The sequence below is a fragment of the Maniola jurtina genome, chromosome 7 (genome assembly GCF_905333055.1).
Source record: "Maniola jurtina chromosome 7, ilManJurt1.1, whole genome shotgun sequence".
Lineage (NCBI taxonomy): Eukaryota > Metazoa > Arthropoda > Insecta > Lepidoptera > Nymphalidae > Maniola > Maniola jurtina.
The window spans coordinates 918,045-940,618 of record NC_060035.1 but is presented as its reverse complement, the minus strand read 5'-3'; the positions used below and the strand labels follow the sequence as shown (position 1 = coordinate 940,618).

General features: G+C 37.2%; 1 protein-coding gene across 2 annotated transcripts in view; it reads right to left on the bottom strand.

Annotated features, from left to right (window-relative positions):
- Nucleotides 1–5,734: 5,734 nt before the first annotated feature.
- The window catches only part of LOC123867262 (netrin receptor UNC5B-like), a 95,795-nt gene continuing 78,955 nt past the window's right edge, over nt 5,735–22,574 (bottom strand). For both annotated transcript variants that reach the window (XM_045909241.1, XM_045909242.1), the window contains 5 exons: nt 16,306–16,443; nt 15,728–15,875; nt 11,928–12,049; nt 11,038–11,271; nt 5,735–10,300 (listed from right to left, as the gene is read on the bottom strand). In XM_045909241.1, the coding sequence (XP_045765197.1) occupies nt 9,129–10,300; nt 11,038–11,271; nt 11,928–12,049; nt 15,728–15,875; nt 16,306–16,443 (1,814 nt within the window). In that variant the 3' untranslated portion in view covers nt 5,735–9,128. The remainder of the gene's footprint in view (nt 10,301–11,037; nt 11,272–11,927; nt 12,050–15,727; nt 15,876–16,305; nt 16,444–22,574) is intronic.

The following is a 22,574-nucleotide window of genomic DNA, read 5'->3' as shown; positions in this document are numbered from 1 at the left end:
AGCTGCTGATTATCTCTTTCTAAAGTGCGATGAATAATTTTTCCTGCCTGATAGGTACCTACTGTAATAAAATTTAATTGGAATTCTATTTTCACTTTTTCCAGTTTCCACGTAATACTTCCAACTATTTTGTTTTGTTTACTTTTTTTAGTCTCCTTCTGTAAATAAAATACCAAATACCAAATACGCTTGCTGCTCATAACTTGAACCCTATATTGTGTAAATCACGACCAAAAGCCAAAAGCGTGACGCCGCCGAAAGCTGCGTTTTAATCGCTCCTTTTTCTATTTGACTTGCAGTTTTAATCACTTTTACCGAAGTATTTGATTAAAACGCTCGTTACTTATGAATCGAGCAATGAAGTGTACGAAAGTGTAAGGTAAGTCATGACCGTCCACCGAGCCAAAAGCGACATTTGATAATATCATCCCGTTTTCCATTTGTCTTGCAGTTTTAATCACTTACCCACCCCGTCTTTGGTGAAAACGCTTTTCCACTTAACTTGCATTTTTAGCACTTAGGTCTTTGATCAAAACGCTGATCGCTTATGACTCGAGCAATGAAGTGTACGACAGTGTAAGGTAAGTCACGACCGTCCACCGAGCCAAAAACTACATTTGATAATATCATCCCGTTTTCCATTTGTCTTGCAGTTTTAATCACCCACGTCTTTGGTGAACACGCTTTTCCACTTAACTTGCAGTTTTAACCGCTAACGTCTTTAACAAAAACGCTTATTGCTTATGACTTGAGCACTGTATAAAACGTGTAAGGTAAGTCACGACCGGCCACCGAGCCAAAAGCGACATTTGATAATATCGTTCCCGTTTTCCATTTGACCCGTTGGACCTTTGAACGCTATTCGGCTCTGTCCCGTATTTGCCTACGTTTTGTGGTTTAATTGTTTGACTATTCCCTTACTAATTTGTGAAATAATCTTATAATATAACTTTATGTTCTTGTACCGATGGGGTTGGCATATAGGTCACATATAAAAACCACTTAAAAATATTAGAATTTAAGAAAAAAACTAGATGTTCCCTTCTAATTCTGAGAGAAGACCCGTGCTCAGTAGTGAACCGTGATGGGTGCCGGGACCAAAATTAAAAAGTTAATTAAAATAAGGTCAGGAGGAAGAAACCTGCATTTCTCTCAGTGCCTGCAGTTCTCCATAGTGTTCTCAAAGGTGTGTGAAGTCTACCAATCAGCACTTGGTTAGCGTAGTGGAATTTGGGCAAACCTTGCTCATTTTGTGTGGAGACCCGTGCTCAGTAGTTAACCGGTGATTGGTTGATTATGATTATGATGATGAGTTACAAAATCAAAGTAATAATAATCAATAAATAATGAATAAAATCAGCGCTGCAGTATTCGCATACTGCAGCATTATGCTGTGTGCTGCAGCATTGTGTATATTAACCCCCGACCCAAAAAGAGGGGTATTATAAGTTTGACGTGTGGTATCTGTTTATCTGTCTGTGGCATCGTAGCTCCTAAACGAATGAACCGATTTGAATTTAGTTTTTTTTTTGTTTGAAAGGTGGCTTGATCGAGAGTGTTCTAAGCTATAATCCAAGAAAATCGGTTCAGCCGTTTGAAAGTTATCAGCTCTTTTCTAGTTACTGTAACCTTCACTTGTCGGAGGTGTTATAAATTTTTAATTTACACTTGTTTGTATTTTCTGATTTTAAGTTTAGTATTGTAGTCTTAAGACCTTTTTTTTAAAGAATATTAGCCATGTTAAATGACTAATATTCCCCTTTCCTCTCCAACTAAGCGTCAGGCTTGTGCTAGGAGTAGGTACGACAATAGTGCAACGGGCGGGGTTTGAACCGTCGACCTTTCGGTTTTCAGTCCACTCCTTTACCGGTTGAGCTATTGAGGCTCATGTAAAGTAACAAAATATTGTTACATGGAAATTTTGTACACAGCCGTGACACAATGAATACAACCACAATTTCGGCCAACTAATTTTCGCATTGTTTGCTAAAACTGTTTGGCTTAATTTTCCAAATTCATTAGGGGCTTCTAAATAATTTAGCACAAATATTGGCCAATGCTTTGACAGAATCAACCTAATTCGAGTCCCTGCTGGATAGTTTTAGAAAATGATTTTGGTGATTTTTCATTTTGACCAGCCAATTTTACTAGTTTTATTAGTTATTTCGAACCAAGAGGTTATAAAAGTCTAGTCAGATTCCTATTTGGGGGAGTGAGGGGGGAGGAGATGGGTAGAGGGGTTCCACAGCTCGATTTTGGGCACGCACCAACACACCAAACAACTTTTCTGAATTATGTGTTTAGGTAATTATGTAAGTTTCACATGCTTAAAGAAAACATGGGGAGGAATCCGGCATGCCTAAGAGTTCTCTGTAATGTTCTCAAACGTGTGTAAAGTTTGCCAATCCGCATTTGGCCAGCTTGGTGGACCAACCGTTTTCATTCTGAGAGGGACGCGTGCTCAGTAGTGAGCCGGCAATGGGTTGATGATGATGACAATAAGTAACCGTGTCATGGGAAACAAATTGCGTCCTATTGCCCTTAAAGAAAGTGCCAACACTCGATGCCCCAGGAATCGACACCATAATTAATTCGCCACCTACAAAAAGGGCTCCCGAAAGTCCCTCCTGACCTTCCGTTGATGAATTACCCTCCTTAGCCCTTTGTCGCCTTCGATAAGGGCTGCCCTTTTCGATTGATTAGCCGACATTTCGGTGCCTTTCATTTGTATGGCGTCTTGGAAGAAGCCGGTATAATGCACGACCCTGGCTGCGGTGTGCATTGAAGGGAGGATTATTGTAAGGGACATTTTACAAAGTTCACTTTGATAAATGACTTGTGGAAATGAGGGTTTACATTTTAGTTATAGTGGTATACTTTGGAGTCTATTATGAGGTTTCCTCTGTTACAAAGTTGGGTTCTATTATAAAGGTTATTAGAGAGGAATTATTAGAAGCTGATTTTCAAGAAACTGTTAACACTATATCTACCTAATGAAAAGGCAAAAACAAACCTCGGGTATTTTTTCCGACATTTTGCACGATAAACCAAAAACTATTATGCATAAAAATAAATAAAAATCTATCCCTATTATATAATATTTAATTTGACAAAGTAAACGTAAATTAAAGGTGTCGATTAATGGACAGTTGCCTAAAAATGAAAGAATCTTACTTTTATTTACATACTTACATGAATTTGTAAAGTAAAAGTGATTAACAGTAGCGATTGGCCGACTTTTTTATCACCACCTGCATACTTATTTATTGACCCTTTCATATAAATGCCCAAATGTTACAATAATGTATTCAAATGAATCCCCCAGTGTCTATGCAAGTAAAAGTGTGTTTGCATTTTAAATGAGAAGAATTAGTTAAAAGCAAAATGGTAGTGTCCTAATTTAAATGTTCATTGGTATAAGGCTCTACTTAGAATAAAAAGAAACACACACAAAAATCCGTTAAAGTGCGATGAAACAACGGACAGACGAACTCAGAGAGATAGACGGACAGACCGGTTTTAACTTTTTCGTTTGGTTGGAGGTTAACAGGGCTCTCTCCGTCACTCGTTTCATACAATCGTAGTTCCAATTTCATTTGAATATTAAGCAACCAAAGTCCATGAAATTTTGCAGACATATTCTAGAAGCTAATATCTGTGTCTGTGGTGTTTCAGATTTTTCTAAAAATATGTAGTTTTAAAATTACAGGGGTTCAAAAATTTGTATGAAAATTTTTAAGACCGCGTAACTTTGAAACCGAATATTTTAACAGAAATCTGGAAAACCACAGACATAGATATTAGTTTCTAGAATATGTCTGCAAAATTTCATGGACTTTGGTTGCTTAATATTCAAATGAAATTGGAACTACGATTGTATGAAACGAGTGACGGAGAGAGCTCTCTTAAAAATAACTTGAAGTTTTTATCATAATAAATAAAAGAACTTTTTAACTTTAATACTGCCAAAAAACTGAGGTAATGTTGTGTTCTCTAGATCCTTTCGCATACCTACTTACCATAGTAAGTACGTACAGTACTTTAAAATGTTCCAAAAAATAACGATATTTCTGTCTTTGCTGCAATTTGCTCTAGCGCTTAAATTCTGTTAAATGTTATGTAGGTATTTGCTCAGGTTCCTGTTATTTCTCTTATTATTTTTGAATGAGTATTCGAGATTATTGCATTAAGTTACATATCGATGCACCGTTCCACGCTCCGCGATGAAGTAATTTAATTTTCGAGTCAAAAAGCTTCGCTCACGCAGGGCTGGGACGACAGATTACCAATTTTTAAATATTTTTAACTATAGGAATTAATAGGACTCCAAAGGGCTAGCTGCTGAGGGCACGTGTATCGCTATTAGTTCACATATAAGAGAGATAATTAGTTGGGCATCACATGGCGTACTTGCACCTAGTTTATACTAAAAGATAATTAGATTTTTGGGAGCCCTATCTATAGACAGCCTTAAATGCGCCAATGTGTTGCAGTGGGCAGGTGTCGCTGTTATTTCACCCGTCAGAGAGGTGACTAATTGACCATCACATGGCGTTTCTTGCAGTTAGTTCAAACCATCGATACATCGATGGTTCAAATCTTTCACATTCTGAGAGGAGACCCGTGTTCAGTAGTTAACTGGCTGGTAAATGTTAACTGACAAAAAAATACTGCTATTTTCTGTCAAAAAATTCCCCCTGTCCAAATTGTCCTTGTCGATAATCGAGCCCGAGACCTCTCACTTCACTTATAAGACCATGACTTTCACCACTGAGCCAAGGAGGTCATCAAATTATATTGAAAACATGCCTCAAAAATAGATTTGCTCAAGTTAAAACTCTCTTATTGTTATAGTTGCCCCAGAAAGTTTAGTCAAATATTTAAACCAAGGTTTCTGTCCTATTATAATAGGAACCTTCGTTTACAAGTGTTACAAATGGTCACGGTAGATTTAATTTCCACGCTTGTCGCGTCCATGAGTTTAGAATGGTTTAAAATTGAAGCTTAGGTATGTGGACAAGTACAAAGCGTGAAATATGAAGACTGATGTTCCTTAAATACTTACCTTGTTTTGTTTGCTTTTTCTTTTGTTTGTAATTTGTAGTTTGTCGAATTTTAAATTAGATGATACCCGCGACTTCATCCGCGTGGATATAGGTAAGCTGTTTCAATCTCGCGGGAACTCTTTGATTTTCTGGGATAAAAAGTAGATGTGTTAAGTCAGGATGATAAATAATAATCTATGGAGATAGATCCTTTCAGCCAAATCCATCGAGTAGTTTTTGCGCGAAACAGACAAAAGAATAAAAGTAACACATACCTACTTTTTCGTCTTTATAAAATATCAATATGATGCAAATTTTAGACAGAAAAAATCAATAAGTTCCCAAAAATGGTATTGAACTCGCTTAGGGTCGATTCCCAGTGACGCAGAGCGAAAACTAATCGAAGCGATAATCTAAAATTTCATATAGCATATTGACCTGTATCTCAAAAACGTAATGAACTTTCTACCGAGAAAAAAAAGATGCGTGTATATTTTGACATATTGTAGTCTACGAATACGCACGCACGTCTTTTCGTAGTTTTTTCTTAGTAGAAATATGTAAAGTTTAGATTGTCTTTTCATATGCCTTGATTAGCTTTGTCAGTAGGAATTGAGCTTTCTTTTGTTGCCCAAATTAAATATAGAAAAAAAGGATTATTTCGTAAATAAAAAACCAAAGTCCACAGTTAAACATAATTTATTTCATATTATTTTAATTATCACAGATCCATTTATTTTAATAGTCATCACTTTAACAAAAATATATATAGTCTACTAGCAGTGGTGACATCTGTCCATATACAAAATCATTGTTGCCTTGATTCTGAAGGGTTAATATGAGTTTGGAAACGTTTTCACTATCCTCTTCGTTAATAGTAGATACGAGATAGCGTCAACCTTCACCCGTCTATGTGCTTAGTATAAGATTTTACATCTCAACAACGTTGATAGATTTCGAGAATCGAAACACCTTAGCGTTAAAGTAAAAAGAACTACCTTGTTTTTAAGCTCACATCTCGAGCAAGCGCTCCAAGCGTAAACTTTGCTAAATTAAATACAATAGTATTGATTTTTAGTCTTAACCTATAAGTCCATTTTACACCGACTAGCGACTGTTGTTACATGAATTCAAACATCGTTGGCGAGACATAAAATGTCATACTAAGCACATAGTTCACCAAATAAAATGTTATTTTATGCATATATCATACATAAACGAATATAAAAAAAATATTTTTTACACGCTCCCCAGAGAAGTTGCCAATTTCCTGATCCTAGCGAGTGGGTAAACGTTTTCAAAACTCATACTAGCCCTTTTTTCAAACTACGTATTAAATGCGATACAAGTATTTACAATCTATTATTCTCCTATATACAGACGTTAAGTAGAAAAATGTTAGTAGTTATTCATAGAATAGGTAAAATAAGTGTCGCAGCCAAAAAGTATTTACTATAGACTTAGTCCGTGTGAATTTAGGTTTTTAAAAGTCCCGTGGAAACTTTGATTTTCGGGGATAAACAGATGCCCGTCTCCGAGATGCAAGCCTTGCCTTTCGTCAAAATTCGTTAAGCGGATGGGCCGTGAAAATGTAACAGATAGACAGAGTTACCTAATTTTGGTCTAATATTAACTGATCTGAACTATCTTGTGTTGTGATATGAGTCAAACTTTGTATTTGTATTAGTTAAACCCTGTTTCATTAGAGGCAACTTTATGCAGAAAATCTTTATGTGCAAAATTTTGAGTTTCAAGACCTGACAGTTTGAACTGTACGACGATATGTCAGTCAGTCAGTTTCCTTCCTTTTCCTTTCCTTTTTATATTTGCGTGTTCTTCCCTTTTTCCAAAAAATAAATGGTGAACAAATAAATACTTTTGGCAGAGACATTATGGGCAGTGAACATTTAAAGATTGATCCATGATATAGTGCCGATATCAATCTTACATTTTTTCCTATATAAAACTCTTTTTTAGATTAAACTAATAAATTATGGTTTTGATTTAGCTATAATTTAATCATTTTGTAAAATATTATCAAATAAATGCCATCGGTTTTTACTCCAGTCAAATTATTCAAATCGGGAACTTTTCTGATACTGAAAGGAGACCCGTTCTCAGTAGTGAGCCGGCAATGATGGTTATGATGATTTAAATCGGCACTACATCTCAAATCTGGATTAGTTAATAGATTAGTTTATTACATAAATGCATTGGACACAAGTCTTTTCCGTTTTACAGTAAAAAAATAAACAAAAACACTAAACTACCTCGAGTTTTATAATTTTAAGCTCAGCATAGTGCATATTCGATTTTATTATTGCCAAAGGTAATGCTACGGCATTATCAATTTGGCACGTAGACTTAAGTAACCATATTTAATACAGTAACATTCCAAGTCAAAGAACCTGCTATAATTTCGAAACATGTAAAGAATTTCTTAAAAATTCCATACTACTTGTTGTAGCAAGTAGTCAGGAACACGAGTTAAATCTTCCATAAAACATAATATTTTTTCCCTTTATTTATAAAAAATCTGATGCTGATAGGTCTTGGAGTATAGCTAAAACTATCCTTTGTCGTTAGGGAACATTATGAACTTAAAAGAAAAGAACTATTTTACGCCCGGTATCATCCAAAGCGGAAATGAGCAAAGATTTGTTTAGCAGACCAATCAGATTGTTGTAAGATGACGTGGAAAAATTATCACGTAATTTATCAATAATTTCATTGGTCTAATAAACTCATCTCCAGTTTGGTGGATACAGGGCCTAAGACATGGTAATTTAGCTTAGTTTAGTCAATCGCATATGAGCGAACTTTCATCATAATTTGTACATAATTAAATACTTACCTACATAATAATAAAGACAACTAGTAAAATCCCAACTTGCATAAAACTTGGAAGGTCTTACTTGGAGAATTATTGCATTTATATGGCTCAAATCATAATAACCGAACACAAAGAATACATCGTATAAGCAAAAGAAACAAGAACCAAGCTTTATAATTATAGTAATTATAGTTTACATTTGAACACTCAAACACTTATAAAAAATAACAAAATTCAACCAACCGTGTTTACCAAATAAAATCGTTGGCGTCGTTCTTTATAAGAAATAGGCACTATTATTGCTACTATAATATAATTTACTCTCCCGCGTATCTACAGCATACATATAATATAGGCTCTATACAAAATAAACTACATACCCACGATTTTACAAAGGCCATCGGCCTACGAAACTAACTTTTTCGTTTTGCTCTAAACAACATTTAAACTACACATATTATCAACAAACGTTTATAAGACAGACATAAAGGTGGTTGCAGACTATCGTTTTTTCTGCGCGTTTTAGCGTACGCGCGCTAGACTTCAATATAAACTAAAAGCGTGTACACGCGCTCATTCCAGCGTGTTTACTAGAACCAGTAGGGTCAGTCAGAAGCGATACGCATTGGTTTTTTTCACGTCTCGCGTCTAAATTCATAGTTCATATGAAATGCGCGAGTCACAAAAGGTTTATAAACGGTATACGCGCAGAAAAAGCTTCTGAAACCGCTATAAGATGCGACATTAATGTTTTTAACCACGGTCTAAGATATTGTAATACAAGAAACTGTATAAGTCCAAAGAATCTATACTTTTGGATTTTTCATCCCACCACAATCAAAAATTATATGAAAGAGCGTTGAATTACTCGCTCCGGCAACACGCGAGACTAATAATACTTGTGTGCATGTCATAATATTGTAAATAAAATAATTTTTGAAACGAGCAACTACAGAGCTTCTTGATGGTTCTTCTGGAAGTGCAGACAGCTTGACGATTCGAAAGCACTTGTTAAAGTTTATATTCTGAATGAAGAAGCTACCCAGTTTCCACGCTGATGGAGCCATCGTAGCGTCCTATAGTGTCAATCACTTTATACAATTCCTTATATTACAAAACATTATACACGCGTTTATTTCCGGTCGCGCTTCAACCGCGCGTTGTCTGTCCAGGCCTTAGAAATGCATTGTATCAGTATTTCCGTATTAAACACTCACGTATTATGTAGATTACTCGAACTGATTAGGAATTCATAACCAGGAGGGTCTCCCCTGCAGTAAGTCAGCCGCATCGTGCCTGTCCATTTGGCGTAGTGCGGCGGCGAGGCCCGCAGTGGCGCCGGGGCCGCGCTCCCTGCATTCCCACAACTCCAAGATAGCTTCAGTCGGCGAGCTCTTCGTGGCGAACCACGTCGTATAACGATCCACTCCCAGCCTCGCGGCGAGCGCGCGCCAGTCGTTACCGCGAGCGTTCGGCGGATCCAATATACCACATAGCTGCCTCTTCACCCGAACGCTTAATTTAAATGGGCTCTCAGCGCACTCGTTCACTCCAGTTTCGTTAACAGTCACGTTCCTTTTACCGCTTCCATCGCTCCCGTCCTCGCTTCTACACATTCGAGCCTCCAATAAATTCTCTGTTATGTTAAAACTACGCTGCGATTCCCGGGGGGATCGACCTCGGGGAGATCGGCTTCGCAAATCATCTACCAATATTCGGAATGTCTGTTTATAAGATGGATTAGTTCTCTGACACGCTGAAATAGTGAAGTCGATATTATCGCAGTCATATGTCCTTTCGAGGATGAAACTGCAATGCAGCGCGTTGTAGTTCGACCCCCAAACGTGGTTGAAGGGGATTTCTTGGTAACCTATCCCCGGTTTAGCTTTCCAGCCCGGGCTTAAATGGTCTAAGTTCAAACACAAATTCGATCCTCCGTCTTGGAACAACAAAGTTTTGGGGCGTTCGAGTAGCACACCGCCTAACTTCTTCTCCTGTTCCTGGCAATAATACGGAGCGCACGGCGTGTCCTCGAACACATATAGCCGTATGCTGTATTCCGTACAGGAGTCGTTTAATGAGGCAGGTGCGTAGACGGCTAGTTGGAGAGTCTTTACGGCTTTTCCATTAAAACTTTCGCCGACTAGTACAAAGGTGGATAGCATGTCTGTTACGAGGAATATTTTGTCCGTGTCCAATTGTGTGAAAACTGGCGTGTTGATCGTTTCCTGTCCCAGGTTGACAATTTTCTTCCATTGTGGTTGCAAGTCTGTCTTTGCTGTGTTGTGGTCTATGGCATACAGGGCAAGGTTCCAGAAGCCGTGCTTGAGACTAGCGCAGTGTGGTATTTGAAGGATAACCGACTTATTAAGCTGGAGACGAGGCGGGCCGCACTTAACTACCGGGCTGAGTTGCGTGATACCTGCGGGCAAAAAACTGTTTCAACAAAATGTGCTACGATGTTAGCGACGTCCGCCGTAGGCTCGCTTGATATTACTTTGCATAAATTACCCGTTACGATTTCACGGTGTAATTACATAGAAGTTTTTAATGGTTCGTATTTATAGGTTGTATCGAGATTTTCATTATTTATATTATAGATTTTATCTCCTAAACTTATCATATAGCTTGAAGCTATATTTAAGAACAATTTTAGTTTATTGAGACGTCAATTTTGGTTTCTTATACACGAGTGAATTATAAACTACATAATATTGTACTTAACTATCTAGTGATTAAAAATTATTCATGAATAATAAAAATATCAATTGGGTTTTAATTAAAAATACACGCAAAAAATAAGCTTCACCTGTATCTAAAAAAACGTCTGTTTTTTGCGAAAGCTTTTGTTATGTAATATTGTGAAATGGTGATAGTAAAAAGAATACCCAGCTTAGCTTGTTGTAAGCTTCTTCTCAGACCAGGGCGCGTTTGGAACCCTTGTAGCGTTAAGTTTATATAATTGATTGTTACCATCACATCATTATCTGACAAATTCAACAACTGACAATCAAAAAGTGAATAATAGTACTCATAAGTACCCATTTTGAATTGTTTTGAGCTTGAGTTTTTGTAGTTGTTCATGGAATTAGACTTTATTCTATGAAAAATCATTCAAACTTGTTAAGAATAGCAACAAGTACCTAAGTTACAATTTACCTTTTCCGAATCTCGATCTGTATCTATCGTCTTTCACAACAGCCAAATAGATTTGTTCCCTGCGTCCCCTACTCAGGGCTCCTTCTGGTATGGATAACGCCACCCCAGCGGCCGGTAGAGCGAGTCTTGCTCCAGCGCTGGATACTGCTAGTGATTGCGAAATGGGTGAGTTCGAGACGAGTTCCGCTAGTTGGAGTGTCACTGACTCATTTGCTGCGTCGTACATTGATCCCGCTAGAACAAAATTATTTAGTAAGGATGGGTCTGTCAGGTGAAAATGACATGAGGTTTTTAAAAACAATAAAATTTGTGACCAGAGGGCTAGCAGGTACTTCTGTCACCACATTTACTTCTGGCCATTCAACGAGTTAACGCAGCCAGCGTTCTGGGCACATGCCCTTGTACAGCTTTGGATAATATTTTTACTTGTAACTTTTGTATTTATTTATTTTAAAGAGTTCCTGTATAAAAAAGCTTATCGCTTTAAAGCTGTATCTAATAATAAAAGTTTAACTGCGCTATGCTCTATCAAGCCTGCTTGTATATAGGTACATAGATGGAGACCTATTTGTATGTATGTATGGCCGCGATTATCTCAAAGAGCAATGAACCGATTTGGATAATTGCAAATTAGATTGATTTTATGAGCGCGTTTTTGGCCTGTCTATAAACATAGAAGGATTAATCTAATACTTGCAAGTTACAACTCTAGGTACGGTCGGCCTCAGAAATCGAGTAGCGATTCTGCGAAACTATTGCATGACAAACCTATCGCACTTATGACCTTTTACTATAAACCCGTCACACACACCTAACGCATGTGCATAACCGTGCCACGCGAATATGATCATTGAGGTGCTAAACGACTTACGGCCTTTGACTGTACTTACAACTAGTGAAGCAACTGGACGCCGAGTGTTCTGACTCGGTGTACGGCTTGCTGTCATACTCGTCGCTTTGGCCCTTGCTCGAGGCGCACGAAGTCACTTGATGGTCCACTGGAGACGCGTAACTACGGGGCAAATTATATGTAGTTTTAACATTTTTCTTTCATACGCCTTTAGGTCAATATTGACAACCCTAATTATTCCTTCATATAAATTTTAAAATAACTTGAACATGCAATTTTTATTTATTTAATATCCTTTGCAGATTTGCAGGTTCTTCGTGCATGGAGTAAATATGGTGAAAGTAATTGTAATTAATATTTTTATTTAATGAATGCCTTCAGAACCAAATTTGTTGCTTGACAACCCTAATTATTTCTTCATGTAAAATTACATAAACATACAATTTATTAAAATCCAATATCTCCACTAATTTCACCCATATTTTTATTTAATGTTTGCCTCGTTATTGCCTTTAGAATAGCATTTGTTGCTTGACAACCCTAATTATTCCTCATGTGTAAATAAGTGAACCTCTAACATTTTTGTTTATTTAAATAGTGCCTATTATAGTAGTTCAAGATACTAATTTTATTTTTTACAATTTCTCATGGACGTATAATTGTAATGTTTGCCTGATTATTGCCTTTAGGGCAGTATTTGTTGCTTGACAACATAAATTCTTTAAAATGATGTGAAGCATTTCGGGAGAATGAAAATGATGCTGCAGCATGAACGTACATAATCAGGGTAAATAAAATATTTATTTTCCGTAAGTAAAAAAATACGATTTTTATACAACCAGTGTATTTACAACAATTTTCAAAGCTTACAAAAATAATTAAAAAAAGTTTAAACTAATTTTAGTGTGTAAAAATAATTTTGAAATCCACCGTAGCCAAATACCCGCCCACACCTATGGAAAACTAATAACTAATTTTTATAAAAATTAAATTAAAAATTTAAAAAACCCCCGACACATAAACCTCTAAAAAGTAAAAAAATAATAGGTAAATATGTATGGGCCCTTTAAGAATAGTATAAATAGTAAAGTTTTATCCAAGCGCTCGTTGCGCCAGGGGACCGCTACCTATCATAAACTATGAAAGTCATCTGTTGTAGAAAGAATAGTCTTTAGCGGTCCCCCGACGCAACGAGCGCTTGGATAAAACTTTACTATTTATACTATTCTTAAAGGGCCCATACATATTTACCTATTATTTTTTTACTTTTTAGAGGTTTATGTGTCGGGGGTTTTTTAAATTTTTAATTTAATTTTTATTTCACGCTTTTTAAACTTTATTCATAAATTACCGTTTATTTGTGCCATTCTAAAACCCAATTTCTATAATAATATAAATCCAATAAGGCAGCTAATATCTCTTCAAAAGTAACATCAATGTTATGTTAATTATACGTTCCATGAAATATTTTTGACCGAACATCACTAAATCAAGAATAATTATCTGAATGGCTCACATAGTTTAACATGACCAAAACGAAATATCTGTTTCTAACATGTCGTTGCTTTAAAAATGTACCCATTTTACGTAGTCGTATAATAGTTCGCTTTTCAAGATATACCTACGATTAAATTGAAATCGACTTTCACCCGATGAAATAAGGAATAAAGTGGCTTGTATTTCATTTTGTTTGTTATTGCATGTCAAATTTTTATTTGACATATCTTTCAAAAACCGGTCAAGCGCGAGTCTGCCTCACACATGAAGAGTTCCGTACAAGTTTTTTTTTATGTAATGACAATTCAGTTGTCGGATTTTTCTCTTTACTTGGGCCACAGGAGTAGAGTGCTTGGGCTATAAGATATTGCTACCTGCCTTTCATGATTCTACGTAAACGGGAAGTACCCAATTTATAAGTTTTGATTCTCTTGAAAGATGACACACAGACAGACAACGAAATGGTGAAGGAAAACACCGTCAGGAAACCTGCATGCTTGAGAGTTGGCCATAATGCTCCCTCAAAGGTGCGTGAGGTGTGCCAATACGTGCTTGGCCAGTGTGGTAGCTTTCCATTCTGAGAGGAGACTTGTGCTCAGTAGTGAGCCGGCGATGGGTTGATCCTGATGATGATGAATTTTAAACGTATTTTGTCAAAGTAAATAAGGTGAGTTCAAGCAGATAAAATAAAAAGAAGGTGCGCCTAATGCATCATCCAAACCTGCGCGACAAAGCGACTACGATGCGGGAACCTCAGCCGCGCGGAGGGTCATCGCCTCCTACGATATTTAATGGTGCCATGCACACCTACGCGACTACAACAGTCGAGGCTACCTACAACATCTTTTTTTTTCTACAGATACCTACTGAACCCTAAAACTAGTTTGACTATGGTTTGGGTTTGGGTTGATTGTTCTTGGCCTTTGGTTGACTGTTGGATATTATAATTGAATTGATGTTTTCTCGTTTAACTGTGATTATAATATTTTATAAATTAGAAACTCCGCGCCTACGATCCAAAGTATCGGAGTTTTCCAAAACATTATTTTCAAATAAATAATTATGTATCTAGGCAACGTCCATCTTGACAACTTGACATTTGCCAATTGACATAATATTATGAACCTCTGTTACAATAGTGAAAGATCCCAGGGCCACCAGCCGTCACCTATTTTCTGACGAACGAAATGTGGACGATTGAGTAGTGTTACTATGTACTAAGAACGCATGCCTACAGACCTGCTAGCTTGCTTAGATGGCCAATTTTCAGCTATCAGGTAATCAAGGTACATAAAAACATTACTTACCTCACGTAAATTCTCCATTTTTTTTAATTTTTAGCAGATTTTTTTTAATATTAATAATTAATTGACATAAGTAAACTATAAGAGAGTGAGAGAGAAGTCAATATATCTTAATACATGTCTTACTCAGTCTCATGCGCGTAGATAATGATGCCCTCGCGCTCAAACCCACAGAGGCATTAAAATTGAATTTAGGGGATGATTGGCCCTCTGGATCGGTCTGTCTTCTTGTAAAAGGTTTTAAAATAGTTGTCTGGTGGGCATATATAAAAATGGAGCATCAGAATTTACGTGCAGTTAAGTAATTACTTATTTTGGGAGCTTTAAAGCATCTGCAAAGCAATACGGCCGACGCGGGAAGTGTCTGGGAGTATTGGCGACATATTTTTAAGGATATTGCCTAAAATATACGTAAAAATCAGTTTGGCGAATTCACGTGAGGTAAGTAATATTTTTATGTACCTTGATTATCAGATACCTGAAAATTGGCCGTCTAAGCAAGCTAGCACGTAGGCTTTCTTAGTACTTACTAACACTACTCAATCGTACATATTTCCTGTGTCAGAAAATACGTAACCTCTGGTGGTCCTGGGATAAAAGTAATAAGAAAACCAGAAAAGAGCTGATAACTTCCAAACGGCTGAACCAATTTTTTTGGATTATAGCTAAGAACACTCTCGATCAAGCCACCTTTCAAACAAAAAAAACTAAATTAAAATCGGTTCATTCGTTTAGGCGCTACGAGGCCACAGACAGATACACAGATACACAGATACACAGATACACAGACACACAGATACACAGATACACAGATACACACGTCAAACTTATAACACCCCTCTTTTTGGGTCGGGGGTTAAAAAGAATATTAGCCCTGTTGATTATGACTAATACTCCTCTTTCCCCTGCAACTTATAGTAAAGCTTGTGCTAAGAGTAGGTATGACAATAATTTTATTATAGTGCCACGGGTGAAATTTGAACCGGCTGCCTTTTGAATATACGCTCCTTAACCATCGAGTTATTGAGGCTCTTCCTACCTATTGGTAAGATGGGGAACGTCATAATGATGTTCAGTCCTGGGGTCCGGCGGTGGGTGCTCGTATCTCGGAGGCCGGTGCTGCATCAGGTCAGGTGCCAGTGACAGGGATTGCTTCTCCACAGTCGGGTACATCTCCGGTTGGAAATCTTTAGGAAATAAATTAGAATATAATAGAATATGAAAATTAAATGATTAATAGCTCGTTCACACAGGCTGCGTAAGCGTTGCGTAAGCGTAGACGCGTACCATTGCATTGTAATGTATGGAACGGTATGAAACATAGCACACCGCTTGCGTAAAGCGTGGACGTATGCGTAACCCGGTGTGTTAGGGGTTTACAAGTGTCACTACGCACGTGTCACGTGTACGCAATTGGTGTGAATCGGCCTTAAGACGTATGGTTGTAGACTGTACACGTCTACACAACCACGCACACACACACAAACACAGCTTTAATAGTTTCGTTCATTCTTTTTATATATAGTTTGTCCTACGGGAGTTGTGTATACCTATAAAAAATAAAATAAGTGGCAAAAAGACAGGAAAAGACTATGTATTATTTTGAATTACACTTACCAGTCCTAGTCATAGTATATAGCGAGTGGTCTCGTGTCTTCCTCTGCAGTAACTTGTACACAACAGCTGCACCAGCCAAAAACACCACCACGGCAACGGCTATGCCGATGTATAGAGGAATATCACTGTGGGCAGCAACTGTTGACAAAATAAATTGAATTAAACTAGACTGTCTTCTTTTCAGGGTTTCCTACCTCAAAAGAAAAAAGGAACCCTTGTAGGATCACTTCGTTGTCTGTCTGTCTGTTGCGTGTCTGTCAAGAAAACCTATAGGGTACTTCTCATTGACCTAGAATCATGTTTGGTAGGCAGGTATAGGTAGGTCTTATAGCACAAGTAAAGGAAAAATCCGAAAACCGTGAATTTGTGGTTACATCACAAAAAAAAATGCGTTCATGAACAAATGATTAGTATTTTCAATTTCCAAAGTAAGATAACTGTACCAAGTGGGGTATCACATGAAAGGTAAAGCCCTTTTACCTGTAGGTACATTCTAAAACAGATGGTTATTTCTTTTTATCTCCTTACTTACGGGATATGTAAAAAGTTACAACTAAAAAGCACTTTTTTAAAATATATATATTTTAAAATAATCAATCAATGTCTGAACCGACTACAAACAAAATTATAAGAAGTAGGTACATTACATTTTACACACAGCTTTCTTTTAACGAGAAGTCCAGAAAGTGTTAAGTGTAAGTAAACAAAGGTTTAACCATTCCTAGGTTAAAACTCACTTTTCACCGTTAATTCGTTTTGCGCGTGTTTAAATCTGTTCCAAGAAAATTCCTCAGAAGTCAGAACAAAGCAGAAAGCTAACAGAATTCAGGAACACGATTGAATTCTTGTTCTTGCGGGAACCAAGTTCCCAATGTTCCCCGAAACTCAACAAAAGCAGTATAAATTACAAACTTCTTCACTCGCGAAACTGGCGAACTTTTATAACAAGGAAATATTACAGCGTCACTTTCGGCAGCGAACTTGGTTTGCCTACATGCCTACAAGGGATTAAAATGAAACGAATCTATGAAACGAATGGTTCAAGAGCTGGTGAACTGCTTTTGGTCATTAAAATCTTATAATTACGAGGTAGTAGTAATATCCTAGTGGTTTAAATATCCGCCTCCTATTCGGAAGGGCGAGGGTTCTATTCTAGGCCTGTAACTTTTCAGTTTTGTGCATTTTAAGCAATTAAATATCACTTGCTTTAACGATGAAGGGAAACATTATCGTGAGGAAACCTGCATGCCTGAGAGTTCTCCATAGTGGCCTCAAATGATAATTAATTACTTATAACGCACATATCTCCGATAAGTTAGAGGTGCGTGCCCGAGATCGTACCCTGGACTTCCCGACCAGAGGTCTAACCACTGGACTATTACCGCTTTTTTTGTCATTATTTTCCAAAAATCGTCCACCAGCTCTCAAATGAGGCAAATCCATAAACCGAATGTACACCTGTATGATAAGCTTTTAACGCTTTACGAGTTTGGCCATAAAACGTGAAATATGCTCGACCAAAATAACCAAAGGGTCCACCGCGGCCGAACCTGACGTTGTTCCTGCAGTATAAGGTGCATTATCGGAATAGATGATACTTTACTGTATGAAAATGTAAGGCTGGGCATACATTGGTTACTATCATACGAGCAACCAGTTGCTTTATCCGGTTATGAATTGGTTGCGTACTTGAACACCTTTATGACGACAGTAGTCGAACTACAGCGAGACGAAGCAATGCATCGCGGCAACAGCTCTTTCAAATTATGCTATGTATAAGTCACGCGAAGTCACGCTATCACTCTTCATATCACACTAATATTATAAAGGCGAAAGTTTGTGTGTATGTGTGTATATCCGTTAATCTTTCACGCAAAACTACTGGACGGATTTGGCTGTTTAGAGTGGAGGTAGATTTTACCCTGGATTAACACATAGACTACTTTTTATGCTGGAAAAACCTATATCCAAGCAAACGAAGTCGCGGGCATCAGCTAGTAGGCATATAAAGTCTGTAGGTCAGCCTGTGGAGCATGACGGCAGCAGCGCAGCTTTGACGCTGCCACAGTTCCCATCACAGCTTATACAGTTCTTTGTATAACAACTTTTACCCACCGCTTTGGAGTTGCTACCTACAAGCATTATATTATGTGACTAAGTCGATACGTTGCGTACTTCAGCGTTTGGTTCTCTTAGATTAATTAAATAAAAGAAATAAATAACCACAAATACTTATTTTATCTAAACCATTTTATGATTCTAATAGCTTATGCCGCGATGCTTTAAATGACGAGGGAGTCTCAACTAAATGAGTACAGTTCACACTTCAGTTACCACTGTAGCGCGAGCGACGAGCAGTATTCAATATGTGGCTAGCCTAACATGTTTTATAGCTTTCAAATGAAATAGGCATCGAGTTTCTGGCAACGGGCCTTAATATTATTTATGTCAGCGCGTCCCAAACTTTACGAGTAGTCTCGCGGCGCATTTTAACGAGTTATTTTTAGGGTTCCGTACCCGCAGTGTGCCAATGCCTACTAAGCCTCCTCTGGCCGTCCGTCCGTCCGTCGTCAGTCTGTCTGTCTATCAGCGGGCGGTATAATATCATGAACTGTGATAGGTAATAAAGAGTTGAAAGTTCCAGAGTGTGTATTTCTATTGCTGATATAGCAATAAATAATAAAAATTCAAAATGGCTGCCATTAAAATGAAAAACAATTATTTCCTGTTCGATGGCACCAATGGCACGGAACCTTTCTGCGGGCGTCGGACTCGCACTTGGTCGATTTTTTGTGTAATTTGGTGACGTGAAAGGGACGAATTAAGGGACGTTTTTGGTTAACCGTTTTGTTTGGGGAAATGCTTTTAACGTTTTGGTCTACTGGGTTTGGAAGGTCGTATAAAACTTTGGTAGGTCCCTGCTTACTCTTTTTGAAGCGAAACAAATATATTATTAAATAAAATACATTACAAATATAAAAATAATACATTACATTATAAATAATATATTACAAATATAAAATAAAACTCCAGATACGCAAAGCTCATACCTACATTTGTTTTTTAAAAACTTACGACAAATTCGTATGCTTGTATGTGTGTGTAGGGACATAGACTAACATAAAATATTGGCGCGGGGTTTACACACCTTTTGCACGGTAATATTATGTATCAGTATTCCAACTTCATACAAACGGATGAAACACGAGCTATACCTACGCACCTCGATGTCGGCAGGCGCTCGACACGCAGACAGTCGCGACTGTGCCGCAGTGACGAACGGGCGGTGTTTTGTTTTTCTAACAATAACCGCGCGATTTTTTCGTTGTATGTGAAACCCGATCAAAGAAGCCACAATTTCAGCTCAGAATGTCGGTATTTAAGGTACCGGAACTACAATAAGATTAATTCGCAAATTTTTTGATTGTACCCAGCGATGATTTTGTAGAATATATAGAAAAAGTGGAGAAAATATTCCAAACTTCATTTAAAACCAAATATATAAATTGTAAAGTAGCTGTAGGTATCTATAACCAATTAAAAGATATTCATTTTTTTCCATCTTGTCCATGTTTCCCAAAACAATTTTTAATTAAAAGCTTTATACTAGAATGCGGATTTTTTAAACTTTAAAATTTAATAATTCGTAACGTTCGTTTAATTTCCTACGTCTCAGTCGAGGCGCAAATATTTTTCGGTCTCAAATGTATAAGACCGATTTGTTATTCAATCATAAACATGGTTTTTTAATTAAATCTACCAATCAAAAAACAACACGCATTTTTATTGAACATTTCCTATGCAATTCACAAAGTATTTTATTTGTTTATATAAAAAAAGTATATTTACAATCACAAAACTAGATGGAAACACAAAGTAGGCAAGTGTAATTAAACTGCTGGAGGCGGGCAGCCCTACCGCATGTTTACGTACCGCGCAACTGTAGGTATCTATTTCAAAAATACGGCCGAGTTAGAATACTGTATAGATAATATTACCGTGCCTTTTGACACCTACGAACGTGCTTCAATAAAATGGCAGCCCATTAGCAGGGTTGAACAAGCAAACACCACCGATCTATTATTAGGTGCATGAATAGGCATGAATCATCAACAGCATTTTTCATTGACCTATACTTACTGACTGAAAAGAAGATGACTTTAAAAGTTAACTCCTTTTACCCGACTGCGGCAAAGCAAAAAGGAAGGGTAATGATTTCTTTTCTTCTTATTTTATTACAGGTCGACTTGAAAGTGCCTCAGGCGATATACGATACCATTACGTTCAATTACAGCGACAGAATTTATAGATGGAGTGTCCGCCCGTTACACCGAAAAATTATCTTTTTAACCAATCGAAAGTTACGATGAAGTCATCCCATTCGATCGAGATAACGTTCGGTGTGATAAATGCCTGGGTATGAAAACGAAGTAGCCATTTTGAATTCTTGATTAAGGTTCTATATTAATGCATGAGTTTTCTCAATTTGTGACAACGTTTAAGAATAGCTGTATATTTGATGTTTAACTATTTTGGGTGAATAGATCCATTACAGGAACGCGAAACGTAAGAACTCGAATTCAGAACTTTAGGCTTGGCCATGTAGAATGGATAATCGTCGAATAACCATTGCAAACCTTCGATAGATGAGGGCATGGCCAAAATAAACTTATCATTATCTTTAAAACTATCTAACCATAAAGATAAAGAGTGCACGATAAAAAGTTACACTTGTGATCATAAAATGATTATTATCAGTTTTCGTCTATTCATTCATGTGTCTTTGAAATTGTAGAAGATGAGGCTAAATAAACAAGTTATTACATAATGTAGGCATCTACAACGACTTCAAGTAATAAGTTAGTGTTTTGGTTTGTAGTTAATTTTCTATAGCAGTTAAACTAGCTTTATTGTGAGTCAACCGACATCACGTTTGAACTTCGCACATTTATTTATTAAGGCTACAAGTCTAAGCACTTACATTTAATCTGGACCCGATACAGATACCCCGCATTGTCGCGCAGGACACGTTTGACCTGGATCTAGGCAGAGATTGCAGTTCTAATGCATTAGGATGACCGCACACGGCAGTTTGAAGCAGTCATGACTCATGACTGACCGCTTTAATCTGCAACTGCACGTAACTACAAACCTCTGTCGGATGAGGTTTAACCTCTGTTATAGTAGTACAAGAAAGCCTTACGAACATAGGACATGTTCCGAAAGGATAAAACCTTAGATCTAAAAAAAACTGCATTCATTGTCATACAAAAGACGCCTGCCTAGGTGCAGTGGAGTAGTTGCAATACATACCTACTGTGTCGAATGCACTGCTCAAGCTGATAACTGCTTTGGCGTAGCTAAATTACTAATCTTTTTCTTTTTCAGACAACGATTGGAACCCTCGTAGCTTAAGTTTAAAGTTGGCGTAAGGAATAATAAACATTCTTTCCCACATTTCTGTTTGGTTGTTAACATTAAAAAATGTACAGAGCATCCACTTGGAATAAAATTTTGACTTCAGTTTCTATGTTGCTTCTGCAGTTGAATCTCCAACTGCTCGTGCAATTAAAAGCGACTGCTCGGCAATCCGTGTACATTGTTAAACGATAAATTGCTGCTTAAGCTGATGTATGGTCACTCTTACGTGAACCGATTTTAATTTTCTCCTGAGCTAGAAAATTGAAAATCTTAGGGCATTCCTTTGGCAGAGTTATCTGCTACATTTTTCAATTAGAGTTACAAGGTTATTGGTTTTCTAAAGGATATAACATTTTCTAAGAGTGTTTGGACAAGCAAAAAGCGGGACGGAATTAACTAAAAAACCCGGAGTTACTGCAAAAAATAATTTTTGATTTGTCGCCACAACTAATTTTTCTAAAAAAGAGTGCAGGACCAAAATACAAATAATTATAATTGTTCTCTTGGTTCTTTTGGTTGGTAAATCTTGGTTGTTAGACCATTAGTTTTTCGATAATTCAAAAAATATTTAAAACGCACTCAACCCGGGATTGAACTCCCGACCTCCCGAATTAAAGGTGGCCGTGTTAACCACTAGGCTATCGTGGCTTTCACTAACATCACTAAGTTAATGCATATTTCAAGAGGATTTACATGCTCTACCACCACGACTTAAAATGCCACCTCAAGAAATATTAAACCAGCTTCGATCTGTCATATATCATTCCTCACTGGAGTCTGCTTTTAATCGATACCATAAATCTCCCATCAAGTTCTGCCTACAACTTTTATGGCAATCTTTATCTCGA